General features: G+C 38.3%; 3 protein-coding genes across 6 annotated transcripts in view; all 3 read left to right on the forward strand.

Annotated features, from left to right (window-relative positions):
• The window catches only part of LOC119503191 (NACHT, LRR and PYD domains-containing protein 3-like), a 179,776-nt gene that overhangs the window by 21,885 nt on the left and 137,104 nt on the right, over nucleotides 1-20,787 (forward strand). The window lies entirely within an intron of this gene.
• LOC119503195 lies at nucleotides 12,860-14,351 on the forward strand. The gene is made up of 2 exons (XM_037794810.1): nucleotides 12,860-13,176; nucleotides 13,326-14,351. Exons 1-2 carry the CDS (start codon nucleotides 13,128-13,130, stop codon nucleotides 13,883-13,885), a joined length of 609 nt encoding a protein of 202 aa, XP_037650738.1. The 5' UTR covers nucleotides 12,860-13,127; the 3' UTR covers nucleotides 13,886-14,351.
• LOC119503194 lies at nucleotides 15,808-18,790 on the forward strand. The gene is made up of 3 exons (XM_037794809.1): nucleotides 15,808-15,912; nucleotides 17,739-17,794; nucleotides 17,943-18,790. The coding sequence occupies exons 2-3, from the start codon at nucleotides 17,746-17,748 to the stop codon at nucleotides 18,500-18,502; spliced, it is 609 nt and encodes a 202-aa protein (XP_037650737.1). The 5' UTR covers nucleotides 15,808-15,912; nucleotides 17,739-17,745; the 3' UTR covers nucleotides 18,503-18,790.

Here is a 20,787-nt window from a genome sequence, read left to right on the forward strand (position 1 = left end):
CTATTTTGGAAAGTTGTGGAAGTAAAGAGACAGGTCTGTAGTTTGTGAAGTTGTGTTTGTTCCCAGTTTTGTACATAGGTATGACTTAAGCTATTTTCATTTTGTTTGGAAATGAATCGGTTTGGAATGAGAAGTTACAGATGTATGTTAATGGTTTTGAAACCCCCTCAATGAATTTTTTCACTAGAGTCATATCAATGTCATTAAAATCAGTAGACGTTTTGTTTTTACACTTATTAACAATATCCAATATTTCTTTCTCATCCACTGGTTTGAGAAACATTGAGCTGGGATTTCTCTCTAACAGCTTATCCAGATGTTCTCCAGATGTCCCTGGATCAGGGATTAATGTCACAACGCTCTGCAGTATGAGTTATTACTTTGAGCATCGTCTGCCGAGTCGCACACATTTGGAAAGTGGGCTGAAAAAGTCTTAATTAAAAACACCTGAAGTGATGGAACCCTTATGAAAAAGTACTCCAAGTTTATTTCATGAAGTAAAATTAAGTATATTTCCCAAGTATACTTTATGTAGTATGCTAATATCAGTGTACTTGTAAGTGTACTCCTTCTCATGTGTGTATACTCATGTGTGAATTAGTATCTAGCAATGTCCCTGCCTCTCTCTATCTCTCTCAAGGTGTTTGCTAAAACCAGGTCCACTAGTGGCTGCAGCAGAAGAATGAGTCTATGTTTGCTTTGTTCGATATTCCTCCCTCCCCTTCGACCTGTGCCAAGAAGGCAGTAAGTAATAAATGCTATATTAAAGAGCCTTTGTGCCTGACGTGCTCAGTTCAAGCCATTTGTATTTGAGCACTCAGCGGAGTGTTTGAAACAACACCATGAATTGGGCCTTCCTCGAGGGCCTGCTTAGCGGGGTGAACAAATACTCCACGGCGATGGAAAAAACCTTCTAAGTGGACCTTGAGTTCAGAATTACTCCTTTTTGTGCTCTGATTTTTTTGTAGGGATGTACTTAGTTTCCAAATACATCAAGGAGAAGACGGACAGTGTGGTGATCTACAGTGGAGACGGCTCAGATGAGCTGACTCAGGGATACAGTTATTTCCACATGGTGAGACCAGAAGTCAACACAGTACTCAAAGAAGGGCCAAAGTGTGTGCTGCAAGTTTGCTTTGCTAGAATAAAAAATATTTAGGGAGAGGGGTTTTGAGATCAGGATGCCTCCCAGTGGCTTCCATGTGGAGGTACAATGGATATGTTCAACTGAGAGAAGACCCCAGGGTAGACCTAAAACCTGCTTGAGAGATTATACATTGTGAGGGATTATACATCTCATCTGGTGTTATCTAGAGCTGTGTTCCTCCTCCAGGCTCCAACTCCCAAAGCAGCTGCAGAGGACAGCGTTCGACTGATGAAGGAGCTCTACCTGTTTGATGTCCTCCGTGCTGATCGAACCACTGCTGCACACGGGTACATCCGTTCATTTAATTCATTGTTTCAGTGTGTCTTTCAGCGGTGTTGGGCAACCAGTGCTACAGTATGTGCATTTAAACTGTTTAATTATAGTTTTTATAGCCTGATGACACCAATATTGTTTTCAATATTTCAGAAACTGAGCCTGAGAACCTTTCCAATCACAATTCAGTCTGCCAATTTCAAAACGCAAATGCAAAGTAGGCCTACTGCCTACAAGCTCCGTACCATGGTACGGAGCTTGTCGCAAAGGAAGCTAAATAACGCTCTAAACTTGTACCTCTTAACCCTGTGACAAAGGTGTTTATTCAAATTCCTATGTATCAATTTATTGCTACCATTCCTGAAGGAAACCATCATGATTTAAGAGGGACTTCATGCTGATAAGTCACACCTCTTTAGTAGTTACAATATGGTCGACCTTCACATCTAACTCAAAGGAGGGATCAGATGTCTGACCGTAGTCAAAGGATTCAAGCCACTATGTGTAGGACTTCTTTACTTTAGGGCCATCAGGTGGTAGTATTAAGGATGACACTATGACAGATGAAAAATTGTCCAGATATATTACGAGCGATGTCACTCTCTATAGAGAGTCGATTTTGACCAGTGAAAATAAGTTGGAGGTGTTCGAAACTTTACATAAATAGAGCCAGGGTGAGCGTTTTTTCAAACAAATGACACGTCACTCTGCAGCAGGTTCACGGACATCTTCATTGTGAAAAACTGAAAACAATCTGATGTCCGCTCGTTCGAATCACATCCAGTTAGGACAGGGGTCAGCAACCTGCAGCTCCGGAGACACATGTGGCTCTTTAGCCTCTCTCCAGTGGCTGTCCGTGGATTTTTAAAAATGGAAATGAATAACTGTTTAACAATCAACCTGTTGATAGCCAACTGTTTGATCTTTAAACTGAGATTTAGTTGGAGACAACAGTCTGATGATGATATGCTGATGAATGACTGTACTGCAGCAGCCTCCCACTCAAGTTAGCTAAGCTGATTTTCCATCATCCAACAGTCACAACATCATTTAGCGATTTACAATACTGGCAGTGAATATTCACACATTTTATGTGCCTCAAATCTTATTGTTAAAGCGTGGGTTAATCCACTACACAGCTTTTCTGCATTTTCCCGTTTCTCTCTATATGTGACCACACGATTCTTTCCCCCCAAAAGGGGGCGCAGCCATGGCAATGATTTTGCCATCTGCCTCGACCGGTTGGACGCCCCGTCTTTCGAATCGTACCACAACGCTACCAGAATGCATTGCACGGCTGCTTACATAGACAATGAATAAGAAGCGTGGAAAGAACGGAGGCTGTGAAAACGTATTACTGGATTTAACTTTATAGACATGACCACGGACTATGTGTGTAACAATCTAGCCACAAATTCACAGACTGATCGTACACGGTCCAGCAGCCATATACTCAGTTTTGACCCGAGTCTTGTTGTTCTTGTGTTTCAGTCTGGAGCTCAGAGCGCCTTTCCTGGACCACAGATTCACAGCATACTACCTTTCTTTGCCTGAGGAGATGAGGATTTGTAAGGTCAGTAGTTTTTTAATGTTTCTTGTCTGTGGATAAAGATGTAACTTGTGGAATGAAATAAGGCTTTGTAAAAATGCTGAACCCCCCCCCCCCCCCCCCCCCCCCCCCTTTAGAACCTATGGTGTGTTTATGGTCTGTTGTAAAATTGAAGCTCATATTAGCATCAACAAAAGTAGTCACATAAGCCAAAGCACCAGAGCAAACTCCAGGTACCTGTAGTCTTGACTCTATGGAGGATATTTAGACTTTTTTCAGATGCTAATTAGGACTGTCAAAGTTAATGCGATAATAACACAAATTTATTTGAACGCATTAACGCAAACAATTTTTAGGTTGCAGCGGGCTCAGTTTAAAAGCTAGAGTGAAGAGTACCAATCATGTCATACTAGCTTGTCAGGATGGAGGCTAAGTAATGCTCCAAACTTAAACTAAATTTTGGCGAGGAAAAACTGTCATGGCCATTTTCAAAGGGGTCCCTTGACCTCTGACCTCCAGATATGTGAATGAAAATGGATTCTATGGGTACCCACGAGTCTCCCCTTTACAGACATGCCCACTTTATGATAATCACATGCAGTTTGGGGCAAGTCAGCGTCAAGTCAGCACACTGACACACTGACAGCTGTTGATGCCTGTTTCCAATAATAAATATATACATACATTTGCATAAAGCAGCATATTTGTCCACTCCCATGCCGATAAGAGTATTAAATACTTGACAAATCTCCCTTTTAAGGTGCATTTTGAACAGATAAAAAAAATGTGAGATTAATTTGCAATTAATCATGATTAATCATGGACAATCCTGCGATTACATATTTGAATCGATTGACAGCCCTAGTTATATCCGATAACCTGCTTTCTGTCTTCTCTCAGGTGAATGCTGACCAGATGGCGAAGGCTCACAAGAGGTTCCCTCACAACCCGCCACGCACCAAAGAGGCCTATTACTTCAGGCAGGTGTTTGAGAAGCACTACCCAGGCCGGGCTGAGTGGCTCTCCAATTACTGGATGCCACGCTGGATCAGTGATACTGATGGGAAGGAAGGAAGGAACGGTCACATCCTTAACACAAAGTCTGGAACTATTCATATATAACTCAACACCAGGAAAAAAACGTAAACTAAACAAAGCCTAAAGGCATATAGACACCTGGTCTATCCTTGTCCAAGGATATTCTGGTTGTCTGTGGACACCTGAACATTGCACCCTTGTGTCCGTCCTTTGGCTGCAGGGATTTGCTCCCATTCAGCCACAAGAGCATTCATGAGGTCCAGCGTTGTTGTCTAAAAAGGCACTTTATGATGTAGCATTACGAGTCCACTTACTTGAAACCAGCTCAGATCATTGAAACAAAACACACAAGCCAAAAGTGCACAAACGTATCACATATTTCAAACCTCCGCTCCAGTTGTTTCTGATTTGTTTCTTGTTGGTTATTGTAAAGCTCTTTGACGTTTTATATTTTATTGGGGTAATGTTTCACTGTCGGACAAACAGGTTTTCCAGCTAATGTATTTGCTTCTTTTTTTTTCCTTACATCATTCTGTTGGACAACTGGTTGTCTTTTTTCTATAACCACAGAATCAAAGTTTTTGTTTAATCAGTAAATAACAAAAATATACCAAAGCCATATTCCTATTAGTAGTATTCTTCAATTAATTTGTGTCTTGAGTAATGAGCATTATGTGACAGTTTCTCAGTAACTCTATAAAAAGATAGCAATACTGTACAGGGCACACCTCATTATGGTATTCTCACATGCACTCACATCACTTACCTTTTCACTTGCAACAAAATATGTTTATTAAATTGCATATGAATCAAATGAAATACCTATTTAAAATTGTTTTATGTAGTTTTTTAGTTTTTTTTTAAAAAGTATGTAAACACATAAACACCCTACGCATGTTAACTTCACTCAAGAGAAACAGTACAAGGCTGTGTTGTGGTGTTATCCAGCTCTCCAGGAGCTTGTAGGTCAAATCAACCTGTTGTAAAATGTCATCTTAACTGGAGATGAAACATGACAGAATAGGAGCAAGAGAAATTAATGCATCATTTTTTGAAAAAGAAGTAGAGCTGGAGAGCTAAGTAGAGTCAGCTGATGTGAACTATTTCTTCAGTCCAAAGCTTTTCTGGTTTTGTGTAAACTGTGTCCCTGCCTGCTTCCACTAAACGTCGTTGTCAGTGCTTGTCTGCTGCTGAAGTCCAAAACGCACTGTATCATATAACACTGAAACTATGGCAAAATAAAAGGTGGTGCAATTCCTCACCTGACGAGCTAAATATATCTCCAGCTGCAGCTTGCCAGAGAACTATTAACCCATTTGTGTGAAATTTTAAATTTCCTATCACACTAGTCTTTGGGCACATGGGACTACTTTTAAGATATTTTTTAATAGTAGTAGAAATTGCTCAAGAAGAAGCAGTAAAAATATAGGGATTTAAAAAAAAAAACAGACTTCGCCCTGCACCACTGATAGTAACAGTAACTTTCGGTCCTGTCGTCCTATAAAAACTCATGTTGTCCCTCAATAGCTGTAGTTGAGGAGAAAACACTGAAGAAAGTCTTCTCTCGTCCCCCGGTCTGCTCCAATGTGACTGAACATTAAGGTAATGTATGAATATATTCAGGTTATCATTATGTGAATCATGTTGTACAGATTAGTAGTTGAGGACTTGATCAGACAAGAAGTTAATTCAACAACAGTAAACTTGTATTTCCATGTTCTGTAACAGGTCCCCATACTAATCCTTCTTTACTGTTCAAGGGGACAGATTTACTTTTTAAGGTGTCACAGATCAGTCTATAAAATATGATACATTGTTACTGTGAGATCTGACAACAACACAAGGTGTGTTTTGATATTTTAATTTAAATACAGGTTCACAGGATCCTCATTCCTTTATATCAGGCACTGCTTCTATTTGTATTACTGATGTTTACAACCGTAAAACAACACATCTGTGTTACCCTTTCTTTATTCTTTATTAAGAAATAAAATACAAGAAGATCAGATGAAACTGTATTGATCACAAGAGGGGAAATCTTGTTGCAGCAGCACAAAGACAGACAGAGTACAGATTAATAGATAAAGTAAAATAATGAATAATAATGGGTATATAAAACTTAAATAAGAATAACATAGAAACTATACAAAAACAAATGGAGTGACAGTGGTGTTGATAGTTAACAGAGTACACCAGACTGATAGGATTGATTCCAGCTGTATCTTGAATGCAGAACGTAAATGAACACAAAATCTCGCGGATTATATAAACTTTCGCAAGATCCCTTTTTTGGCATAACCCCTCGAACAGGAACTCCCAGCCAGCTACTGACTTTTGCTCAGTAACTTTATTGTCCTGTTCATGTCAGTCATTCGGTTCTAAGTTCGATTTAACTCACTTTTTGTCAAAAAAAGAAGAATTGGTATAAATGGCTTATGACAATGTAACACTAAGCAATTAGTTACCTTAGTTTGCACCACTTGTTTCATCCAAGTCACAAATAAGTTCAAATGATTTGACCAAACAGTTGCTGATCATCAGCAACTGTTTGGTCAGAAAAAAAAAACCATACCAAAAAAAGAGTTTGTCAACAAACATTTGTTTTGATATGGTCACTCGGTAAAGAATGCATTCTTTACCGAGTGACCATACCAAAAAAAAGTTGATTCAAGTGTGCTGTTAGTAAACTTTTTTTAAACTTACAATAAGAGTGTATACTTTCAGTTTACTTGTTATGTACTTATCAGAGATATACTTAACAAAAGTACACTGAAGTATACTTGGCTCATACTGACAAGTTTACAGAAAAGTCTAAGTATACTTGGTTTATAGGCCTACTTGTACTTAATCTTTTGATCAAGATGTACATGCATATGCGAGCGCGCATGGGACACCGACCCGGTAGATTTATACGTGTAAAAAGTTACAAACAGTCCCTTTAAGAGGGGAGGGATGTTATGAAGTGACTGTTGGTTGTTATCACAGGCCAGAACCAGTAGAGGGCTCTAGTGCTATACACATGGTAGGATTAACCAGAGTGAGGTGCTGTATATATACAGCAACATGTTGGGCATGTTGTGATACTACTAAGTGGTTCCTGCAATAAAGGCAGCTCCACTGAAGATGAAGTCTCGCTATCTGGTAATTGAGATCTGAAGATATCACACTAGGTATGCTTGTAGTTGAGCTGACTTTATGATAGCGTAGCCTATTAAAGTGTGTGAGTTTGTAAAATGGTGTTTTGATATGAATTTACTTCAGTTCATCAACAATTTTCTAAGTTTTTGCATTATCTGTTCACAATAATAATATAATTATAATAGCAATGATATAATAATAAGACAAGTCTCAAGTCACTGTGTGTGACTTAAGTGTGACTCGAGTCCCCGTCTCTGCTAAAAAGTGGGCTACAAATATATTGTATAGTTACAATATAAAACTATTAAACAAGTGGTTTACTGAGAATATACTTTAAAGTGTACTTTCATAAACTATAAAGTGGACTACAAGTATAAAACTAATAAACAGTACTAGTAAATCAGTACACTTGTAGTATAGTTGCAGTACAAAATTAAACTTGTGTGTAAACTAGTTGTGTAATCAAAGTTTACTGTTCTTACTCTTAAAGGTCACTTAAAAGTACTTTTATAAACTAAAAAGTGGGTCACTTTAGTCACAAGAAGTATAAGTAGCACACTTACAAGTATACTACTAGTACATTGATATAAGTATACTTACTGCATAAAGTATACCTGGGGAATATAAACTTTACATTTACTTAAAGTATACTTGATAAAATAAAGTTGAAGTATAGTACTTCTTCCTACATGACAGATTGTGTAGTATTCTGATTATGTAGTGGTGTTGAACTCTCCAACTCTTCAGTCAGTCATGTTTACTCTGGCGCTATCTTGTGACAGAAACACGTTACTGCAGCTTAGAGGTGAAGAGTCAGAAACACATGAGATCAGAGTTACATTGATGAGATGAAGACATCCAACATTTAGAGTGAAATAAAAACTGTGTGTCTGCTCTCACAGGGAGAAGATGATCTGCAGCATCCTGCTGCTCATCAGCCTGACCTCCTGTGTCTCTGGTTAGTTCACTTTTGTATCTTTAAAGCACTTTACAGCACTGAGACCATGATCACTAAACTCTCCACAGAAACATCTCTAGATAGAGTTTGACATGTTCAAAGTTGTCAGTTTGTCCGCTCCTCACTTTCCCTCTCTGTCTCCTCAACAGGATCATTTGTAGTGAATGTGACACAGACCTCCTATCAGGCAGAGGAGAACCACAGCATCACACTGGAGTGGATGTTCACAACCAGAACTCACAGTTCCCCCAACTCACTTTTTATCTACTGTGAACTGTTAGCTGATCTCAGACCCTCAGTCCTGTTTTGTTTCCATGAAGGTGTTGAGGTCCCAGAGTCTCAGGATGAACAGTTTGCAGGACGAGTCCAGTGTTGACGAAGACGTCCTCAGAGAAGGACGACTCAGACTTCATGTGTCCAGACTCAGGACTGATGACTCTGGTCTGTACCGGTGTGACGTGTTCACAGGTTATGGGAGGAACTCTGGGAAATGCTGGCTCAATGTCACTGGTAAGTTGACAGCAGCTCCTGATGAGCCCAGACCTCAGAGACCAACAGTGAGTCCACAACCAGAGAGTCGGGGAAGGATCGGCCTCTACGTTGGACTGGGACTGACAGCAGCAGCTCTCTGTGCTGGACTCTGCTTTGCCTTCAGACGTTCTTTTACTAAATCTACTTATAAGAAGGGAATCATCTGTGCAGTCGTATAAAGTTCCTCAGAGAAACAACCCATCAGGACTAACAGGACTCTGTCTGGAGGACCCCCTTTGTATGAGTCTTGATGAACTTTAACTTATTTTGTTTTTAATGCCTTTTATCATTTTTTAACTGTTTTTATTGCCTGGCTTTATTTATGCCACACTACTCTACCTTGTGAAACTAAATTAAGATCCAGCTATTGAGTCAAGTATTTGAGAGGCTCTTCCAAACCTACAGGTGGCGTCGTTGGACATCTTGAAGCAGCCATGCCACAAGAGTACTAGTCATTTCATACATCATCCCGACTGCTTCAAACAGTAGGGCCTAACCTGACCTGTAACCCGTTGTGCTCACTGTGGACTCTGGAAGCAAAGGTAAAAGCTTAGAGGCATAGAAACTATTTATTGTGATTGTAACTGACATACATAAAACATAAAGCCATTCTTGTTGTTTTTAAGATGCCAAAACTGTCATGGTATAAAGAACACACCACCATATGCATAAAATCTGAGTAAAATAGTTTACTTTTTTGTCATAAAAAGTCAAACATAATATGTCATAAAAAAGTCATAATATAGTATGTCCTAAAAATGTCCTAGTATAGTATGTAATTAAAATATCATGTAACGTCATAGTATAGTTTTAATAAAAAAGTCATTATGTCATAAAAATGCAATAAGAGTCATAACATAATGTTATAAAAATACAATAAAAAGTCATAGTATGTCATAAAAATGCAATAAAAAAGTAATAGTTTAGTATGTAATTAAAATGTCATCGTATAGTTTTAATAAAAGTTAGAGTATAATTTCATAAAAATGCAATAACAAAACTCATAGTATAGTGTCATAAAAATGCAATAAAAAACTCATAGTATAGTGTCATAAAAATGCAATAAAAAAGTCATAGTAAAATATTTGTATTCAGGTGTATATTCCAGTATTACAGTCCCAAAAGTCAAATTTGTTTTTACTTCTTGGAATACCATTTTTTCCTGAAATGAACAATCTGTGTTTTACTTTGATTTATTGACAACCTCCATCTGTAACACCAGGTCTTTAAAAAATGTAACATATTTTGTAAATTGTCCTCAGATTCAGCCAGTAGAGCAATATCATCTGGTACAACAAAATGCCCAGAGTTAAATTGGAGCCAGTTCATTTACATATATTGTAAACAGAGTTTTTCCGCAGATCACTGAATAAATACTTCCAGATCGTGCATAACATTTACAGTATATGCGTGTGATCCTCAGTTTCACCTCTTTCATTCCCGACCAAGCCAGAGACCTCCTCCGTTTGTTCCTGTAAGATTTGTTTTGAGTGAGTTTGTGAGGTGCACCTATGGGTGCTCCCACAGCCCCGACTGCAGCTAGAGAGAGGAGACGACTAGAGCAGCGACAATGTACATTTCAACTTAATGTATGCTTCTCACAGTACTGTAGTCTGTATGAAATGATTATTCTGCTATCTCACGTTGTTAAATATATCACCCTTTGTTGAATAAATGCTTTCAAATGGTCATTTCTAACATCAGTGGTGCTCACTGACTGCTTACTGCAGCAGCAGCTCTGTCAACACAGACGCTGTTTGCACGTCTGACATAAAGTGTACGGAACACCGTACCACAGCTCCGCTATGACACTTTAGAAAATGACAATTCAACGTTAGTTACATATCTGTTAAAAATAAAGCAGGATTTTGTCAAATGAAGGTGAATTACTTTTCAAAAGAAGCGTCGTTTGCAGTTTATTGCCACTATGGTCATGTGACTAACTAGTTTACTGCTACTTCCACAACCTGAACAGAAGTTACGCCCACCTCCTCTTCTACAGTAACATCCCCCTAACACAAACACAGTGACGTAAGATAAGGCATGGGAGTGACAACTGAGACGAGACACGGAAAGTAAGAGACATGCTGTCAAAATCCGAGCTACAAAGTCTTCGCCCTGCGCATGGGCAAAGAGTGTGATGCCCTGTCTGAATTCAGTTCAGCCTCATTCACTGTAGTTGACGAGAAGACACTGAAGGAAGTCTTCTCTCGTCTCCCGGTCTGCTCCAATCTGTTCTGATCGGTTGTGCAGAGAAGTTATGATCAGCTGTCACACTCCTCGCCCTGCACCACCTGCAGTAACAGTAGCTTTCGGTCCTGTCGTCCTATAAAAACTCAGGTTGTCCCTCACTAGCCGTAGTTGAGGAGAAAACACTGAAGGAAGTCTTCTCTCGTCTCCCGGTCTGCTTCAATGTGACTGAACATTAAGGTAATGTATGAATATATTCAGGTGATCATTATGTGAATCATGTTGTACAGATTAGTATTTGAGGACTTGATCAGACAAGAAGTAAATTCAACAACAGTAAACTTGTATCTCCATGTTCTGTAACAGGTCCCCATACTAATCTTTCTTTACTGTTCAAGGGGACAGATTTACTTTTTAAGGTGTCACAGATCAGTCTATAAAATATGATGCATTGTTACTGTGAGATCTGACAACAACTCAAGGTGTGTTTTGATATTTTAATTTAAATACAGGTTCACAGGATCCTCATTCCTTTATATCAGGCACTGTTTCTATTTATATTACTGATGTTTACAACCGTAAAACAACACATCTGTGTTATCCTTTCTTTATTCTTTATTAAGAAATAAAATACTAGAAGATCAGATGAAACTGTATTGATCACCAGAGGGGAAATCTGTTGTTGCAGCAGCACAAAGACAGACAGAGTACAGATTAATAGATAAAGTAAAAGAATGAATAATAATGGGTATATAAAACTAAAATAAGAATAACATAGAAACTATACAAAAACAAATGGAGTGACAGTGGTGTTGATAGTTAACAGAGTACACCAGACTGATAGGACTGATTCCTGCTGTATCTTGAATGCAGAACGTGAATACATGAACACAAAATCTTGCGTTATCCTTTTCTGCATAACCCCTCGAACAGGAACTCCCAGCCAGCTACTGATTTTTGCTCAGTAACTTTATTGTCCTGTTCATGTCAGTCATTCGGTTCTAAGTTCGATTTAACTCACTTTTTGTCCAAAAAAGAAGAATTGGTATAAATGGCTTATGACAATGTAACACTAAGCAATTAGTTACCTTAGTTTGCACCACTTGTTTCATCCAAGTCACAAATAAGGTCAAATGATTTGACCAAACAGCTGCTGATGCATTCTTTACTGAGTGACCATACCAAAAAACGTTTATTCAAGTGTGCTGTTAGTAAACTTCTTTTAAACCTACAATAAGAGTGTATACTTTCAGTTTACTTTTTATGTACTTATCAGAGATATACTTAACAAAAGTACACTGAAGTATACTTCGCTCATACTGACAAGTTTACAGAAAAGTCTAAGTATATGGCTTATAGGCCTACTTGTACTTAATCTTTTGATCCAGATGTACTTAAGAAAAGTATAATTAAGTGTTCTACCTTATAGGCCTACTACAGAAAGGTATACTATACTAGGTATGCTTGTAGTTGTGTTTGACTTTATGATAGCGTAGCCTATTAAAGTGTGTGAGTTTGTAAAATGATGTTTTGATATGAATTTACTTCAATTCATCAACAATTTTCTAAGTTTTGGATTATCTGTTCACAATAATAATATAATTATAATAGCAATGATATATGTGTGTGACTTAAGTGTAACTCGAGTCCCCGTCTCTGCTAAAAAAGTGGGTTACAAATATATTGTATAGTTTCAGTATAAAAACTGTTAAACTAGTGATTTACTGAAAATATACTTTAAAGTGTACTTTCATAAACTATAAAGTGGACTACAAGTGTAAAACTAGTAAACTATCAGTACACTTATAGTATAGTTGCAGTACAAAATAAAACTTGTGTGTAAACTAGTTGTGTAATCAAAGTTTTCTGTTCTTACTCTTAAAGTACACTTAAAAGTACTTTTATAAACTAAAAAGTGGGTCACTTTAGTCCCAAGAAGTATAAGTAGCACACTTACAAGTATACTACTAGTACATTGATATTAGTATACTTACTGCATAAAGTGTACCTGGGGAATATATACTTTACATTTACTTAAAGCATACTTGATAAAATAAAGTTGAAGTATAGTACTTCTTCATACATGACAGATTGTGTAGTATTCTGATTATGTAGTGGTGTTGAACTCTCCAACTCTTCAGACAGTCATGTTTACTCTGGCGCCATCTTTTGACAGAAACACGTTACTGCAGCTTAGAGGTGAAGAGTCAGAAACACATGAGATCAGAGTTAGATTGATGAGATGAAGACAGCCAACATTTAGAGTGAAATAAAAACTGTGTGTCTACTCTCACAGGGAGAAGATGATCTGCAGCATCCTGCTGCTCATCAGCCTGACCTCCTGTGTCTCTGGTTAGTTCACTTTTGTATCTTTAAAGCACTTTACAGCACTGAGACCATGATCACTAAACTCTCCACAGAAACATCTCTAGATGGAGTTTGACATGTTCAAAGTTGTCAGTTTGTCTGCTCCTCACTTTCCCTCTCTGTCTCCTCAACAGGATCATTTGTAGTGAATGTGACACAGACCTCCTATCAGGCAGAAGAGAACCACAGCATCACACTGGAGTGGATGTTCACAACCAGAAGTCACAGTTCCCCCAACTCACTTTTTATCTACTGTGAACTGTCAGCTGATCTCAGACCCTCAGTCCTGTTTTGTTTCCATGAAGGTGTTGAGGTCCCAGAGTCTCAGGATGAACAGTTTGCAGGACGAGTCCAGTGTGACGAAGACGTCCTCAGAGAAGGACGACTCAGACTTCATGTGTCCAGACTCAGGACTAATGACTCTGGTCTGTACCGGTGTGACGTGTTCACAGGTTATGGGAGGAACTCTGGGAAATGCTGGCTCAATGTCACTGGTAAGTTGAGAGCAGCTCCTGATGAGCCCAGACCTCAGAGACCAACAGTGAGTCCACAACCAGAGAGTCGGGGAAGGATCGGCCTCTACGCTGGACTGGGACTGACAGCAGCAGCTCTCTGTGCTGGACTCTGCTTTGCCTTCAGACGTTCTTTTACTAAATCTACTTATAAGAAGGGAATCATCTGTGCAGTCGTATAAAGTTCCTCAGAGAAACAACCCATCAGGACTAACAGGACTCTGTCTGGAGGACCCCCTTTGAATGAGTCTTGATGAACTTTAACTTATTTTGTTTTTAATGCCTTTTATCATTTTTTAACTGTTTTTATTGCCTGGCTTTATTTATGCCACACTGCTCTACCTTATGAAACTAAATTAAGATCCAGCTATTGAGTCAAGTATTTGAGAGGCTCTTCCAAACCTATAGGTGGCGTCGTCGGACATCTTGAAGCAGCCATGCCACAAGAGTACTAGTCATTTCATACATCATCCCGACTGCTTCAAACAGTAGGGCCTAACCTGACCTGTAACCCTTTGTGCTCACTGTGGACTCTGGAAGCAAAGGTAAAAGCTTACAGGCATAGAAACTATTTATTGTGATTTTAGCTTAGACACATAAAACATAAAGCCATTCTTGTTGTTTTTAAGATGCCAAAACTGTCATGGTATAAAGAACACACCACCATATGCATAAAATCTGAGTAAAATAGTTTACTTTTTTGTCATAAAAAGTCAAACATAATATGTCATAAAAAAGTCATAATATAGTATGTCCTAAAAATGTCCTAGTATAGTATGTAATTAAAATATCATGTAACGTCATAGTATAGTTTTAATAAAAAAGTCATTATATGTCATAAAAATGCAATAAGAGTCATAACATAATGTTATAAAAATACAATAAAAAAGTCATAGTATGTCATAAAAATGCAATAAAAAAAGTCATAGTTTAGTATGTAATTAAAATGTCATCGTATAGTTTTAATAAAAGTTAGAGTATAATTTCATAAAAATACAATAAAAAACTCATAGTATAGTGTCATAAAAATGCAATAAAAAAGTCATAGTAAAATATTTGTATTCAGGTGTATATTCCAGTATTACAGTCCCAAAAGTCAAATTTGTTTTTACTTCTTGGAATATCATTTTTTCCTGAAATGAACAATCTGTGTTTTACTTTGATTTATTGACAACCTCCATCTGTAACACCAGGTCTTTAAAAAATTTAACATATTTTGTAAATTGTCCTCAGATTCAGCCAGTAGAGCAATATCATCTGGTACAACAAAATGCCCAGAGTTAAATTGGAGCCAGTTCATTTACATATATTGTAAACAGAGTTTTTCCGCAGATCGCTGAATAAATACTTCCAGATCGTGCATAACATTTACAGTATATGCGTGTGATCCTCAGTTTCACCTCTTTCATTCCCGACCAAGCCAGAGACCTCCTCCGTTTGTTCCTGTGAGATTTGTTTTGAGTGAGTTTGTGAGGTGCACCCATGGGTGCTCCCACAGCCCCGACTGCAGCTAGAGAGGGGAGACGACTAGAGCAGCGACAATGTACATTTCAACTTAATGTATGCTTCTCACAGTACTGTAGTCTGTATGAAATGATTATTCTGCTATCTCACGTTGTTAAATATATCACCCTTTGTTGAATAAATGCTTTCAAATGGTCATTTCTAACATCAGTGGTGCTCACTGACTGCTTACTGCAGCAGCAGCTCTGTCAACACAGACGCTGTTTGCACGTCTGACATAAAGTGTACGGAACACCGTACCACAGCTCCGCTATGACACTTTAGAAAATGACAATTCAACGTTAGTTAAATATCTGTTCAAAATAAAGCAGGATTTTGTAAAATGAAGGTGAATTACTTTTCAAAAGAAGCGCCGTTTACGGTTAGACAATATGGTTATCCTATGGGACTAACTAGTTACTGCTACTTCCGCAACCTCACCAGAAGTTACGGCCACCTCCCTTTTTGTACAGTAACGCCCCCTTACCCGCGCAGTGACTTAATACACACCTCTGAACAGACGTAAGGGCAAATACCGACCTCAAAAACACTCTTCGCCCTGCACCACCTGCAGTGACAGTAGCTTTCTGTCCTGTCTTACACTGTCTAAACTCAGGTTGTCCCTCACTAGCTGTAGTTGAGGAGAACACACTGAAGGAAGTCTTCTCTCGTCTCCCGGTCTGCTCCAATGTGACTGAACATTAAGGTAATGTATGAATATATTCAGGTTATCATTATGTGAATCATGTTGTACAGATTAGTATTTGAGGACTTGATCAGACAAGAAGTTAATTCAACAACAGTAAACTTGTATCTCCATGTTCTGTAACAGGTCCCCATACTAATCCTTCTTTACTGTTCAAGAGGACAGATTTACTTTTTAAGGTGTCACAGATCAGTCTATAAAATATGATGCTCACTTTTTGTCAAAAAAAGGATTGGTATAAATGGCTTATGACAATGTAACACTAAGCAATTAGTTACCTTAGTTTGCACCACTTGTTTCATCCAATTCACAAATAAGGTCAAATGATTTGACCAAACAGCTGCATGCATCAGCAGCTTTTTGACAAATTGTTTGACAACAAACTTTTTTTTGGTATGGACTCAGTAAAGAATGCATTCTTTACCGAGTGACCATACCAAAAAAAAGTTTATTCAAGTGTGCTGTTAGTAAACTTTTTTTAAACTTACAATAAGAGTGTATACTTTCAGTTTACTTTTTATGTACTGATCAGAGATATACTTAACAAAAGTAAACTGAAGTATACTTGGCTCATACTGACAAGTTTACAGAAAAGTCTAAGTATACTTGGTTTATAGGCCAACTTGTACTTAATCTTTTGATCAAGATGTACATGCATATGCGAGCGCGCATGGGACACCGACCCGGTAGATTTATACGTGTAAAAAGTTACAAACAGTCCCTTTAAGAGGGGAGGGATGTTATGAAGTGACTGTTGGTTGTTATCACAGGCCAGAACCAGTAGAGGGCTCTAGTGCTATACACATGGTAGGATTAACCAGAGTGAGGTGCTGTATATATACAGCAACATGTTGGGCATGTTGTGATACTACTAAGTGGTTCCTGCAATAAAGGCAGCTCCACTGAAGATGAAGTCTCGCTATCTGGTAATTGATATCTGAAGATATCACACTAGGTATGCTTGTAGTTGAGCTGACTTTATGATAGCATAGCCTATTAAAGTGTGTGAGTTTGTAAAATGGTGTTTTGATATGAATTTACTTCAGTTCATCAACAATTTTCTAAGTTTTTGCATTATCTGTTCACAATAATAATATAATTATAATAGCAATGATATAATAATAAGACAAGTCTCAAGTCACTGTGTGTGACTTAAGTGTGACTCGAGTCCCCGTCTCTGCTAAAAAGTGGGCTACAAATATATTGTATAGTTACAATATAAAAACTATTAAACAAGTGGTTTACTGAGAATATACTTTAAAGTGTACTTTCATAAACTATAAAGTGGACTACAAGTATAAAACTAATAAACAGTACTAGTAAATCAGTACACTTATAGTATAGTTGCAGTACAAAATTAAACTTGTGTGTAAACTAGTTGTGTAATCAAAGTTTACTGTTCTTACTCTTAAAGTACACTTAAAAGTACTTTTATAAACTAAAAAGTGGGTCACTTTAGTCACAAGAAGTATAAGTAGCACACTTACAAGTATACTACTAGTACATTGATATTAGTATACTTACTGCATAAAGTGTACCTGGGGAATATATACTTTACATTTACTTAAAGTATACTTGATAAAATAAAGTTGAAGTATAGTACTTTTTCCTCCATGACAGATTATGTAGTATTCTGATTATGTAGTGGTGTTGAACTCTCCAACTCTTCAGTCAGTCATGTTTACTCTGGCGCTATCTTGTGACAGAAACACGTTACTGCAGCTTAGAGGTGAAGAGCCAGAAACACATGAGATCAGAGTTAGATTGATGAGATGAAGACAGCCAACATTTAGAGTGAAATAAAAACTGTGTGTCTGTTCTCACAGGGAGAAGATGATCTGCAGCATCCTGCTGCTCATCAGCCTGACCTCCTGTGTCTCTGGTTAGTTCACTTTTGTATCTTTAAAGCACTTTACAGCACTGAGACCATGATCACTAAACTCTCCACAGAAACATCTCTAGATGGAGTTTGACATGTTCAAGTTGTCAGTTTGTCCGCTCCTCACTTTCCCTCTCTGCCTCCTCAACAGGATCATTTGTAGTGAATGTGACACAGACCTCCTATCAGGCAGAGGAGAATCACAGCATCACACTGGAGTGGATGTTCACAACCAGAACTCACAGTTCCCCCAACTCACTTTTTATCTTCTGTGAACTGTCAGCTGATCTCAGACCCTCAGTCCTGTTTCGTTTCCATGAAGGTGTTGAGGTCCCAGAGTCTCAGGATGAACAGTTTGCAGGACGAGTCCAGTGTGACGAAGACGTCCTCAGAGAAGGACGACTCAGACTTCATGTGTCCAGACTCAGGACTAATGACTCTGGTCTGTACCGGTGTGACGTGCACACAGGTTATGGGAGGAACTCTGGGAAATGCTGGCTCAATGTCACTGGTAAGTTGACAGCAGCTCCTGATGAGCCCAGACCTCAGAGACCAACAGTGAGTCCACAACCAGAGAGTCGGGGAAGGATCGGCCTCTACGTTGGACTGGGACTGACAGCAGCAGCTCTCTGTGCTGGACTCTGCTTTGCCTTCAGACGTTCTTTTACTAAATCTACTTATAAGAAAGGAATCATCTGTGAAGTCGTATAAAGTTCCTCAGAGAAACAAGCCATCAGGACTAACAGGACTCTGTCTGGAGGACCCCCTTTGTATGAGTCTTGATGAACTTTAACTTATTTTGTTTTTAATGCCTTTTATCATTTTTTAACTGTTTTTATTGCCTGGCTTTATTTATGCCACACTGCTCTACCTTGTGAAACTAAATTAAGATCCAGCTATTGAGTCAAGTATTTGAGAGGCTCTTCCAAACCTACAGGTGGCGTCGTTGGACATCTTGAAGCAGCCATGCCACAAGAGTACTAGTCATTTCATACATCATCCCGACTGCTTCAAACAGTAGGGCCTAACCTGACCTGTAACCCGTTGTGCTCACTGTGGACTCTGGAAGCAAAGGTAAAAGCTTACAGGCATAGAAACTATTTATTGTGATTGTAACTGAGATACATAAAACATAAAGCCATTCTTGTTGTTTTTAAGATGCCAAAACTGTCATGGTATAAAGAACACACCACCATATGCATAAAATCTGAGTAAAATAGTTTACTTTTTTGTCATAAAAAGTCAAACATATGTCAGAAAAAAGTCATAGTATAGTAAGCAATTAAAATGTCATAAAAATGTCATACTATAGTATGTCATAAAAATGTCATACTATAGTATGTCATAAAAATGTCCTAGTACAGTATGTAATTAAAACATCATGTAACGTCATAGTATAGTTTATAATAAAAAAGTCATACTATGTCATAAAAATGCAATAAAAAAGTCATACTATAGTATGTAATTAAAATGTCATAGTATAGTTTTAATAAAAGTTAAAGTATAATTTCATAAAAATGCAATAAAATCACAGTATAGTTTTAATAAAAAGTCATAGTATAATGTCATAAAAATGCAATAAAAACTCATAGTATAATGTCATAAAAATGCAATAAAAAGTCATAGTAAAATATTTGTATTCAGGTGTATATTCCATTATTACAGACCCAAAAGTCAAATTTTTCTTACTTCTTGGAATATCCTTTTTTCCTGAAATGAACAATCTGTGTTTTACTTTGATTTATTGACAACCTCCATCTGTAACACCAGGTCTTTAACAAATTTAACATATTTTGTAAATTGTCCTCAGATTCAGCCAGTAGAGCAATATCATCTGGTACAACAAAATGCCCAGAGTTAAATTGGAGCCAGTTCATTTACATATATTGTAAACAGAGTTTTTCCGCAGATCGCTGAATAAATACTTCCAGATCGTGCATAACATTTACAGTATATCGTGTGATCCTCAGTTTCACCTCTTTCATTCCCGACCAAGCCAGAGACCTCCTCCGTTTGTTCCTGTAAGATTTGTTTTGAGTGAGTTTGTGAGGTGCACCCATGGGTGCTCCCACAGCCCCGACTGCAGCTAGAGAGAAGAGACGACTAGAGCAGCGACAATGTACATTTCAACTTAATGTATGCTTCTCACAGTACTGTAGTCTGTATGAAATGATTATTCTGCTATCTCACGTTGTTAAATATATCACCCTTTGTTGAATAAATGCTTTCAAATGGTCATTTCTAACATCAGTGGTGCTCACTGACTGCTTACTGCAGCAGCAGCTCTGTCAACACAGACGCTGTTTGCACGTCTGACATAAAGTGTACGGAACACCGTACCACAGCTCCGCTATGACACTTTAGAAAATGACAATTCAACGTTAGTTACATATCTGTTCAAAATAAAGCAGGATTTTGTCAAATGAAGGTGAATTACTTTTCAAAAGAAGCGTCGTTTGCAGTTTATTGCCACTATGGTTATCCTATGGGACTAACTAGTTTACTGCTACTTCCACAACCTCACCAGAAGTTACGCCCACCTCCTCTTATACAGTAACATCCCCCTAACACAAACACAGTGACGTAAGATAAGGCATGGGAGCGACAACTGAGCCGAGACACGGGAAGTAAGAGACATGCTGTCAACCACTGAGCTCGAAACGATACCTACGCATGGGCAAAGAGTGTGATGTCCTGTCTGAATTCAGTTCAATTCAGCCGGTCGGTCGGCTCCAAATCTGATTGGCCACCCTGAGTGGCCAATCAGATTTGAAATCTGATTGGCCACCCTGAGTGGCCAATCAGATTTGGAGCCGGTCGGTCCCAGTTTTCAGGGGTGGCCAATGCCACCCAAGGCCACTTCCTGAACAAGCCAGTGCAGACATGATCAGCTGTCACACTCTTCGCCCTGCACCATGTGCAGTAACAGTAGCTTCCGGTTCTGTCGTCCTACTATATAATCTCAGGTTGTCCCTCACTAGCTGTAGTTGAGGAGA

Source organism: Sebastes umbrosus, chromosome 15 (assembly GCF_015220745.1).
Source record: "Sebastes umbrosus isolate fSebUmb1 chromosome 15, fSebUmb1.pri, whole genome shotgun sequence".
NCBI lineage: Eukaryota > Metazoa > Chordata > Actinopteri > Perciformes > Sebastidae > Sebastes > Sebastes umbrosus.

Bases quoted from the DNA above. Each gene is read 5' to 3' on its own strand.
- LOC119503195 (XM_037794810.1), top strand. From the start codon at position 13,128: ATGATCTGCAGCATCCTGCTGCTCATCAGCCTGACCTCCTGTGTCTCT. The intron at 13,177-13,325 runs GTTAGTTCACTT...TCTCCTCAACAG, and splicing joins CCTGACCTCCTGTGTCTCTG to GATCATTTGTAGTGAATGTG.
- LOC119503194 (XM_037794809.1), top strand. From the start codon at position 17,746: ATGATCTGCAGCATCCTGCTGCTCATCAGCCTGACCTCCTGTGTCTCT. The intron at 17,795-17,942 runs GTTAGTTCACTT...CCTCCTCAACAG, and splicing joins CCTGACCTCCTGTGTCTCTG to GATCATTTGTAGTGAATGTG.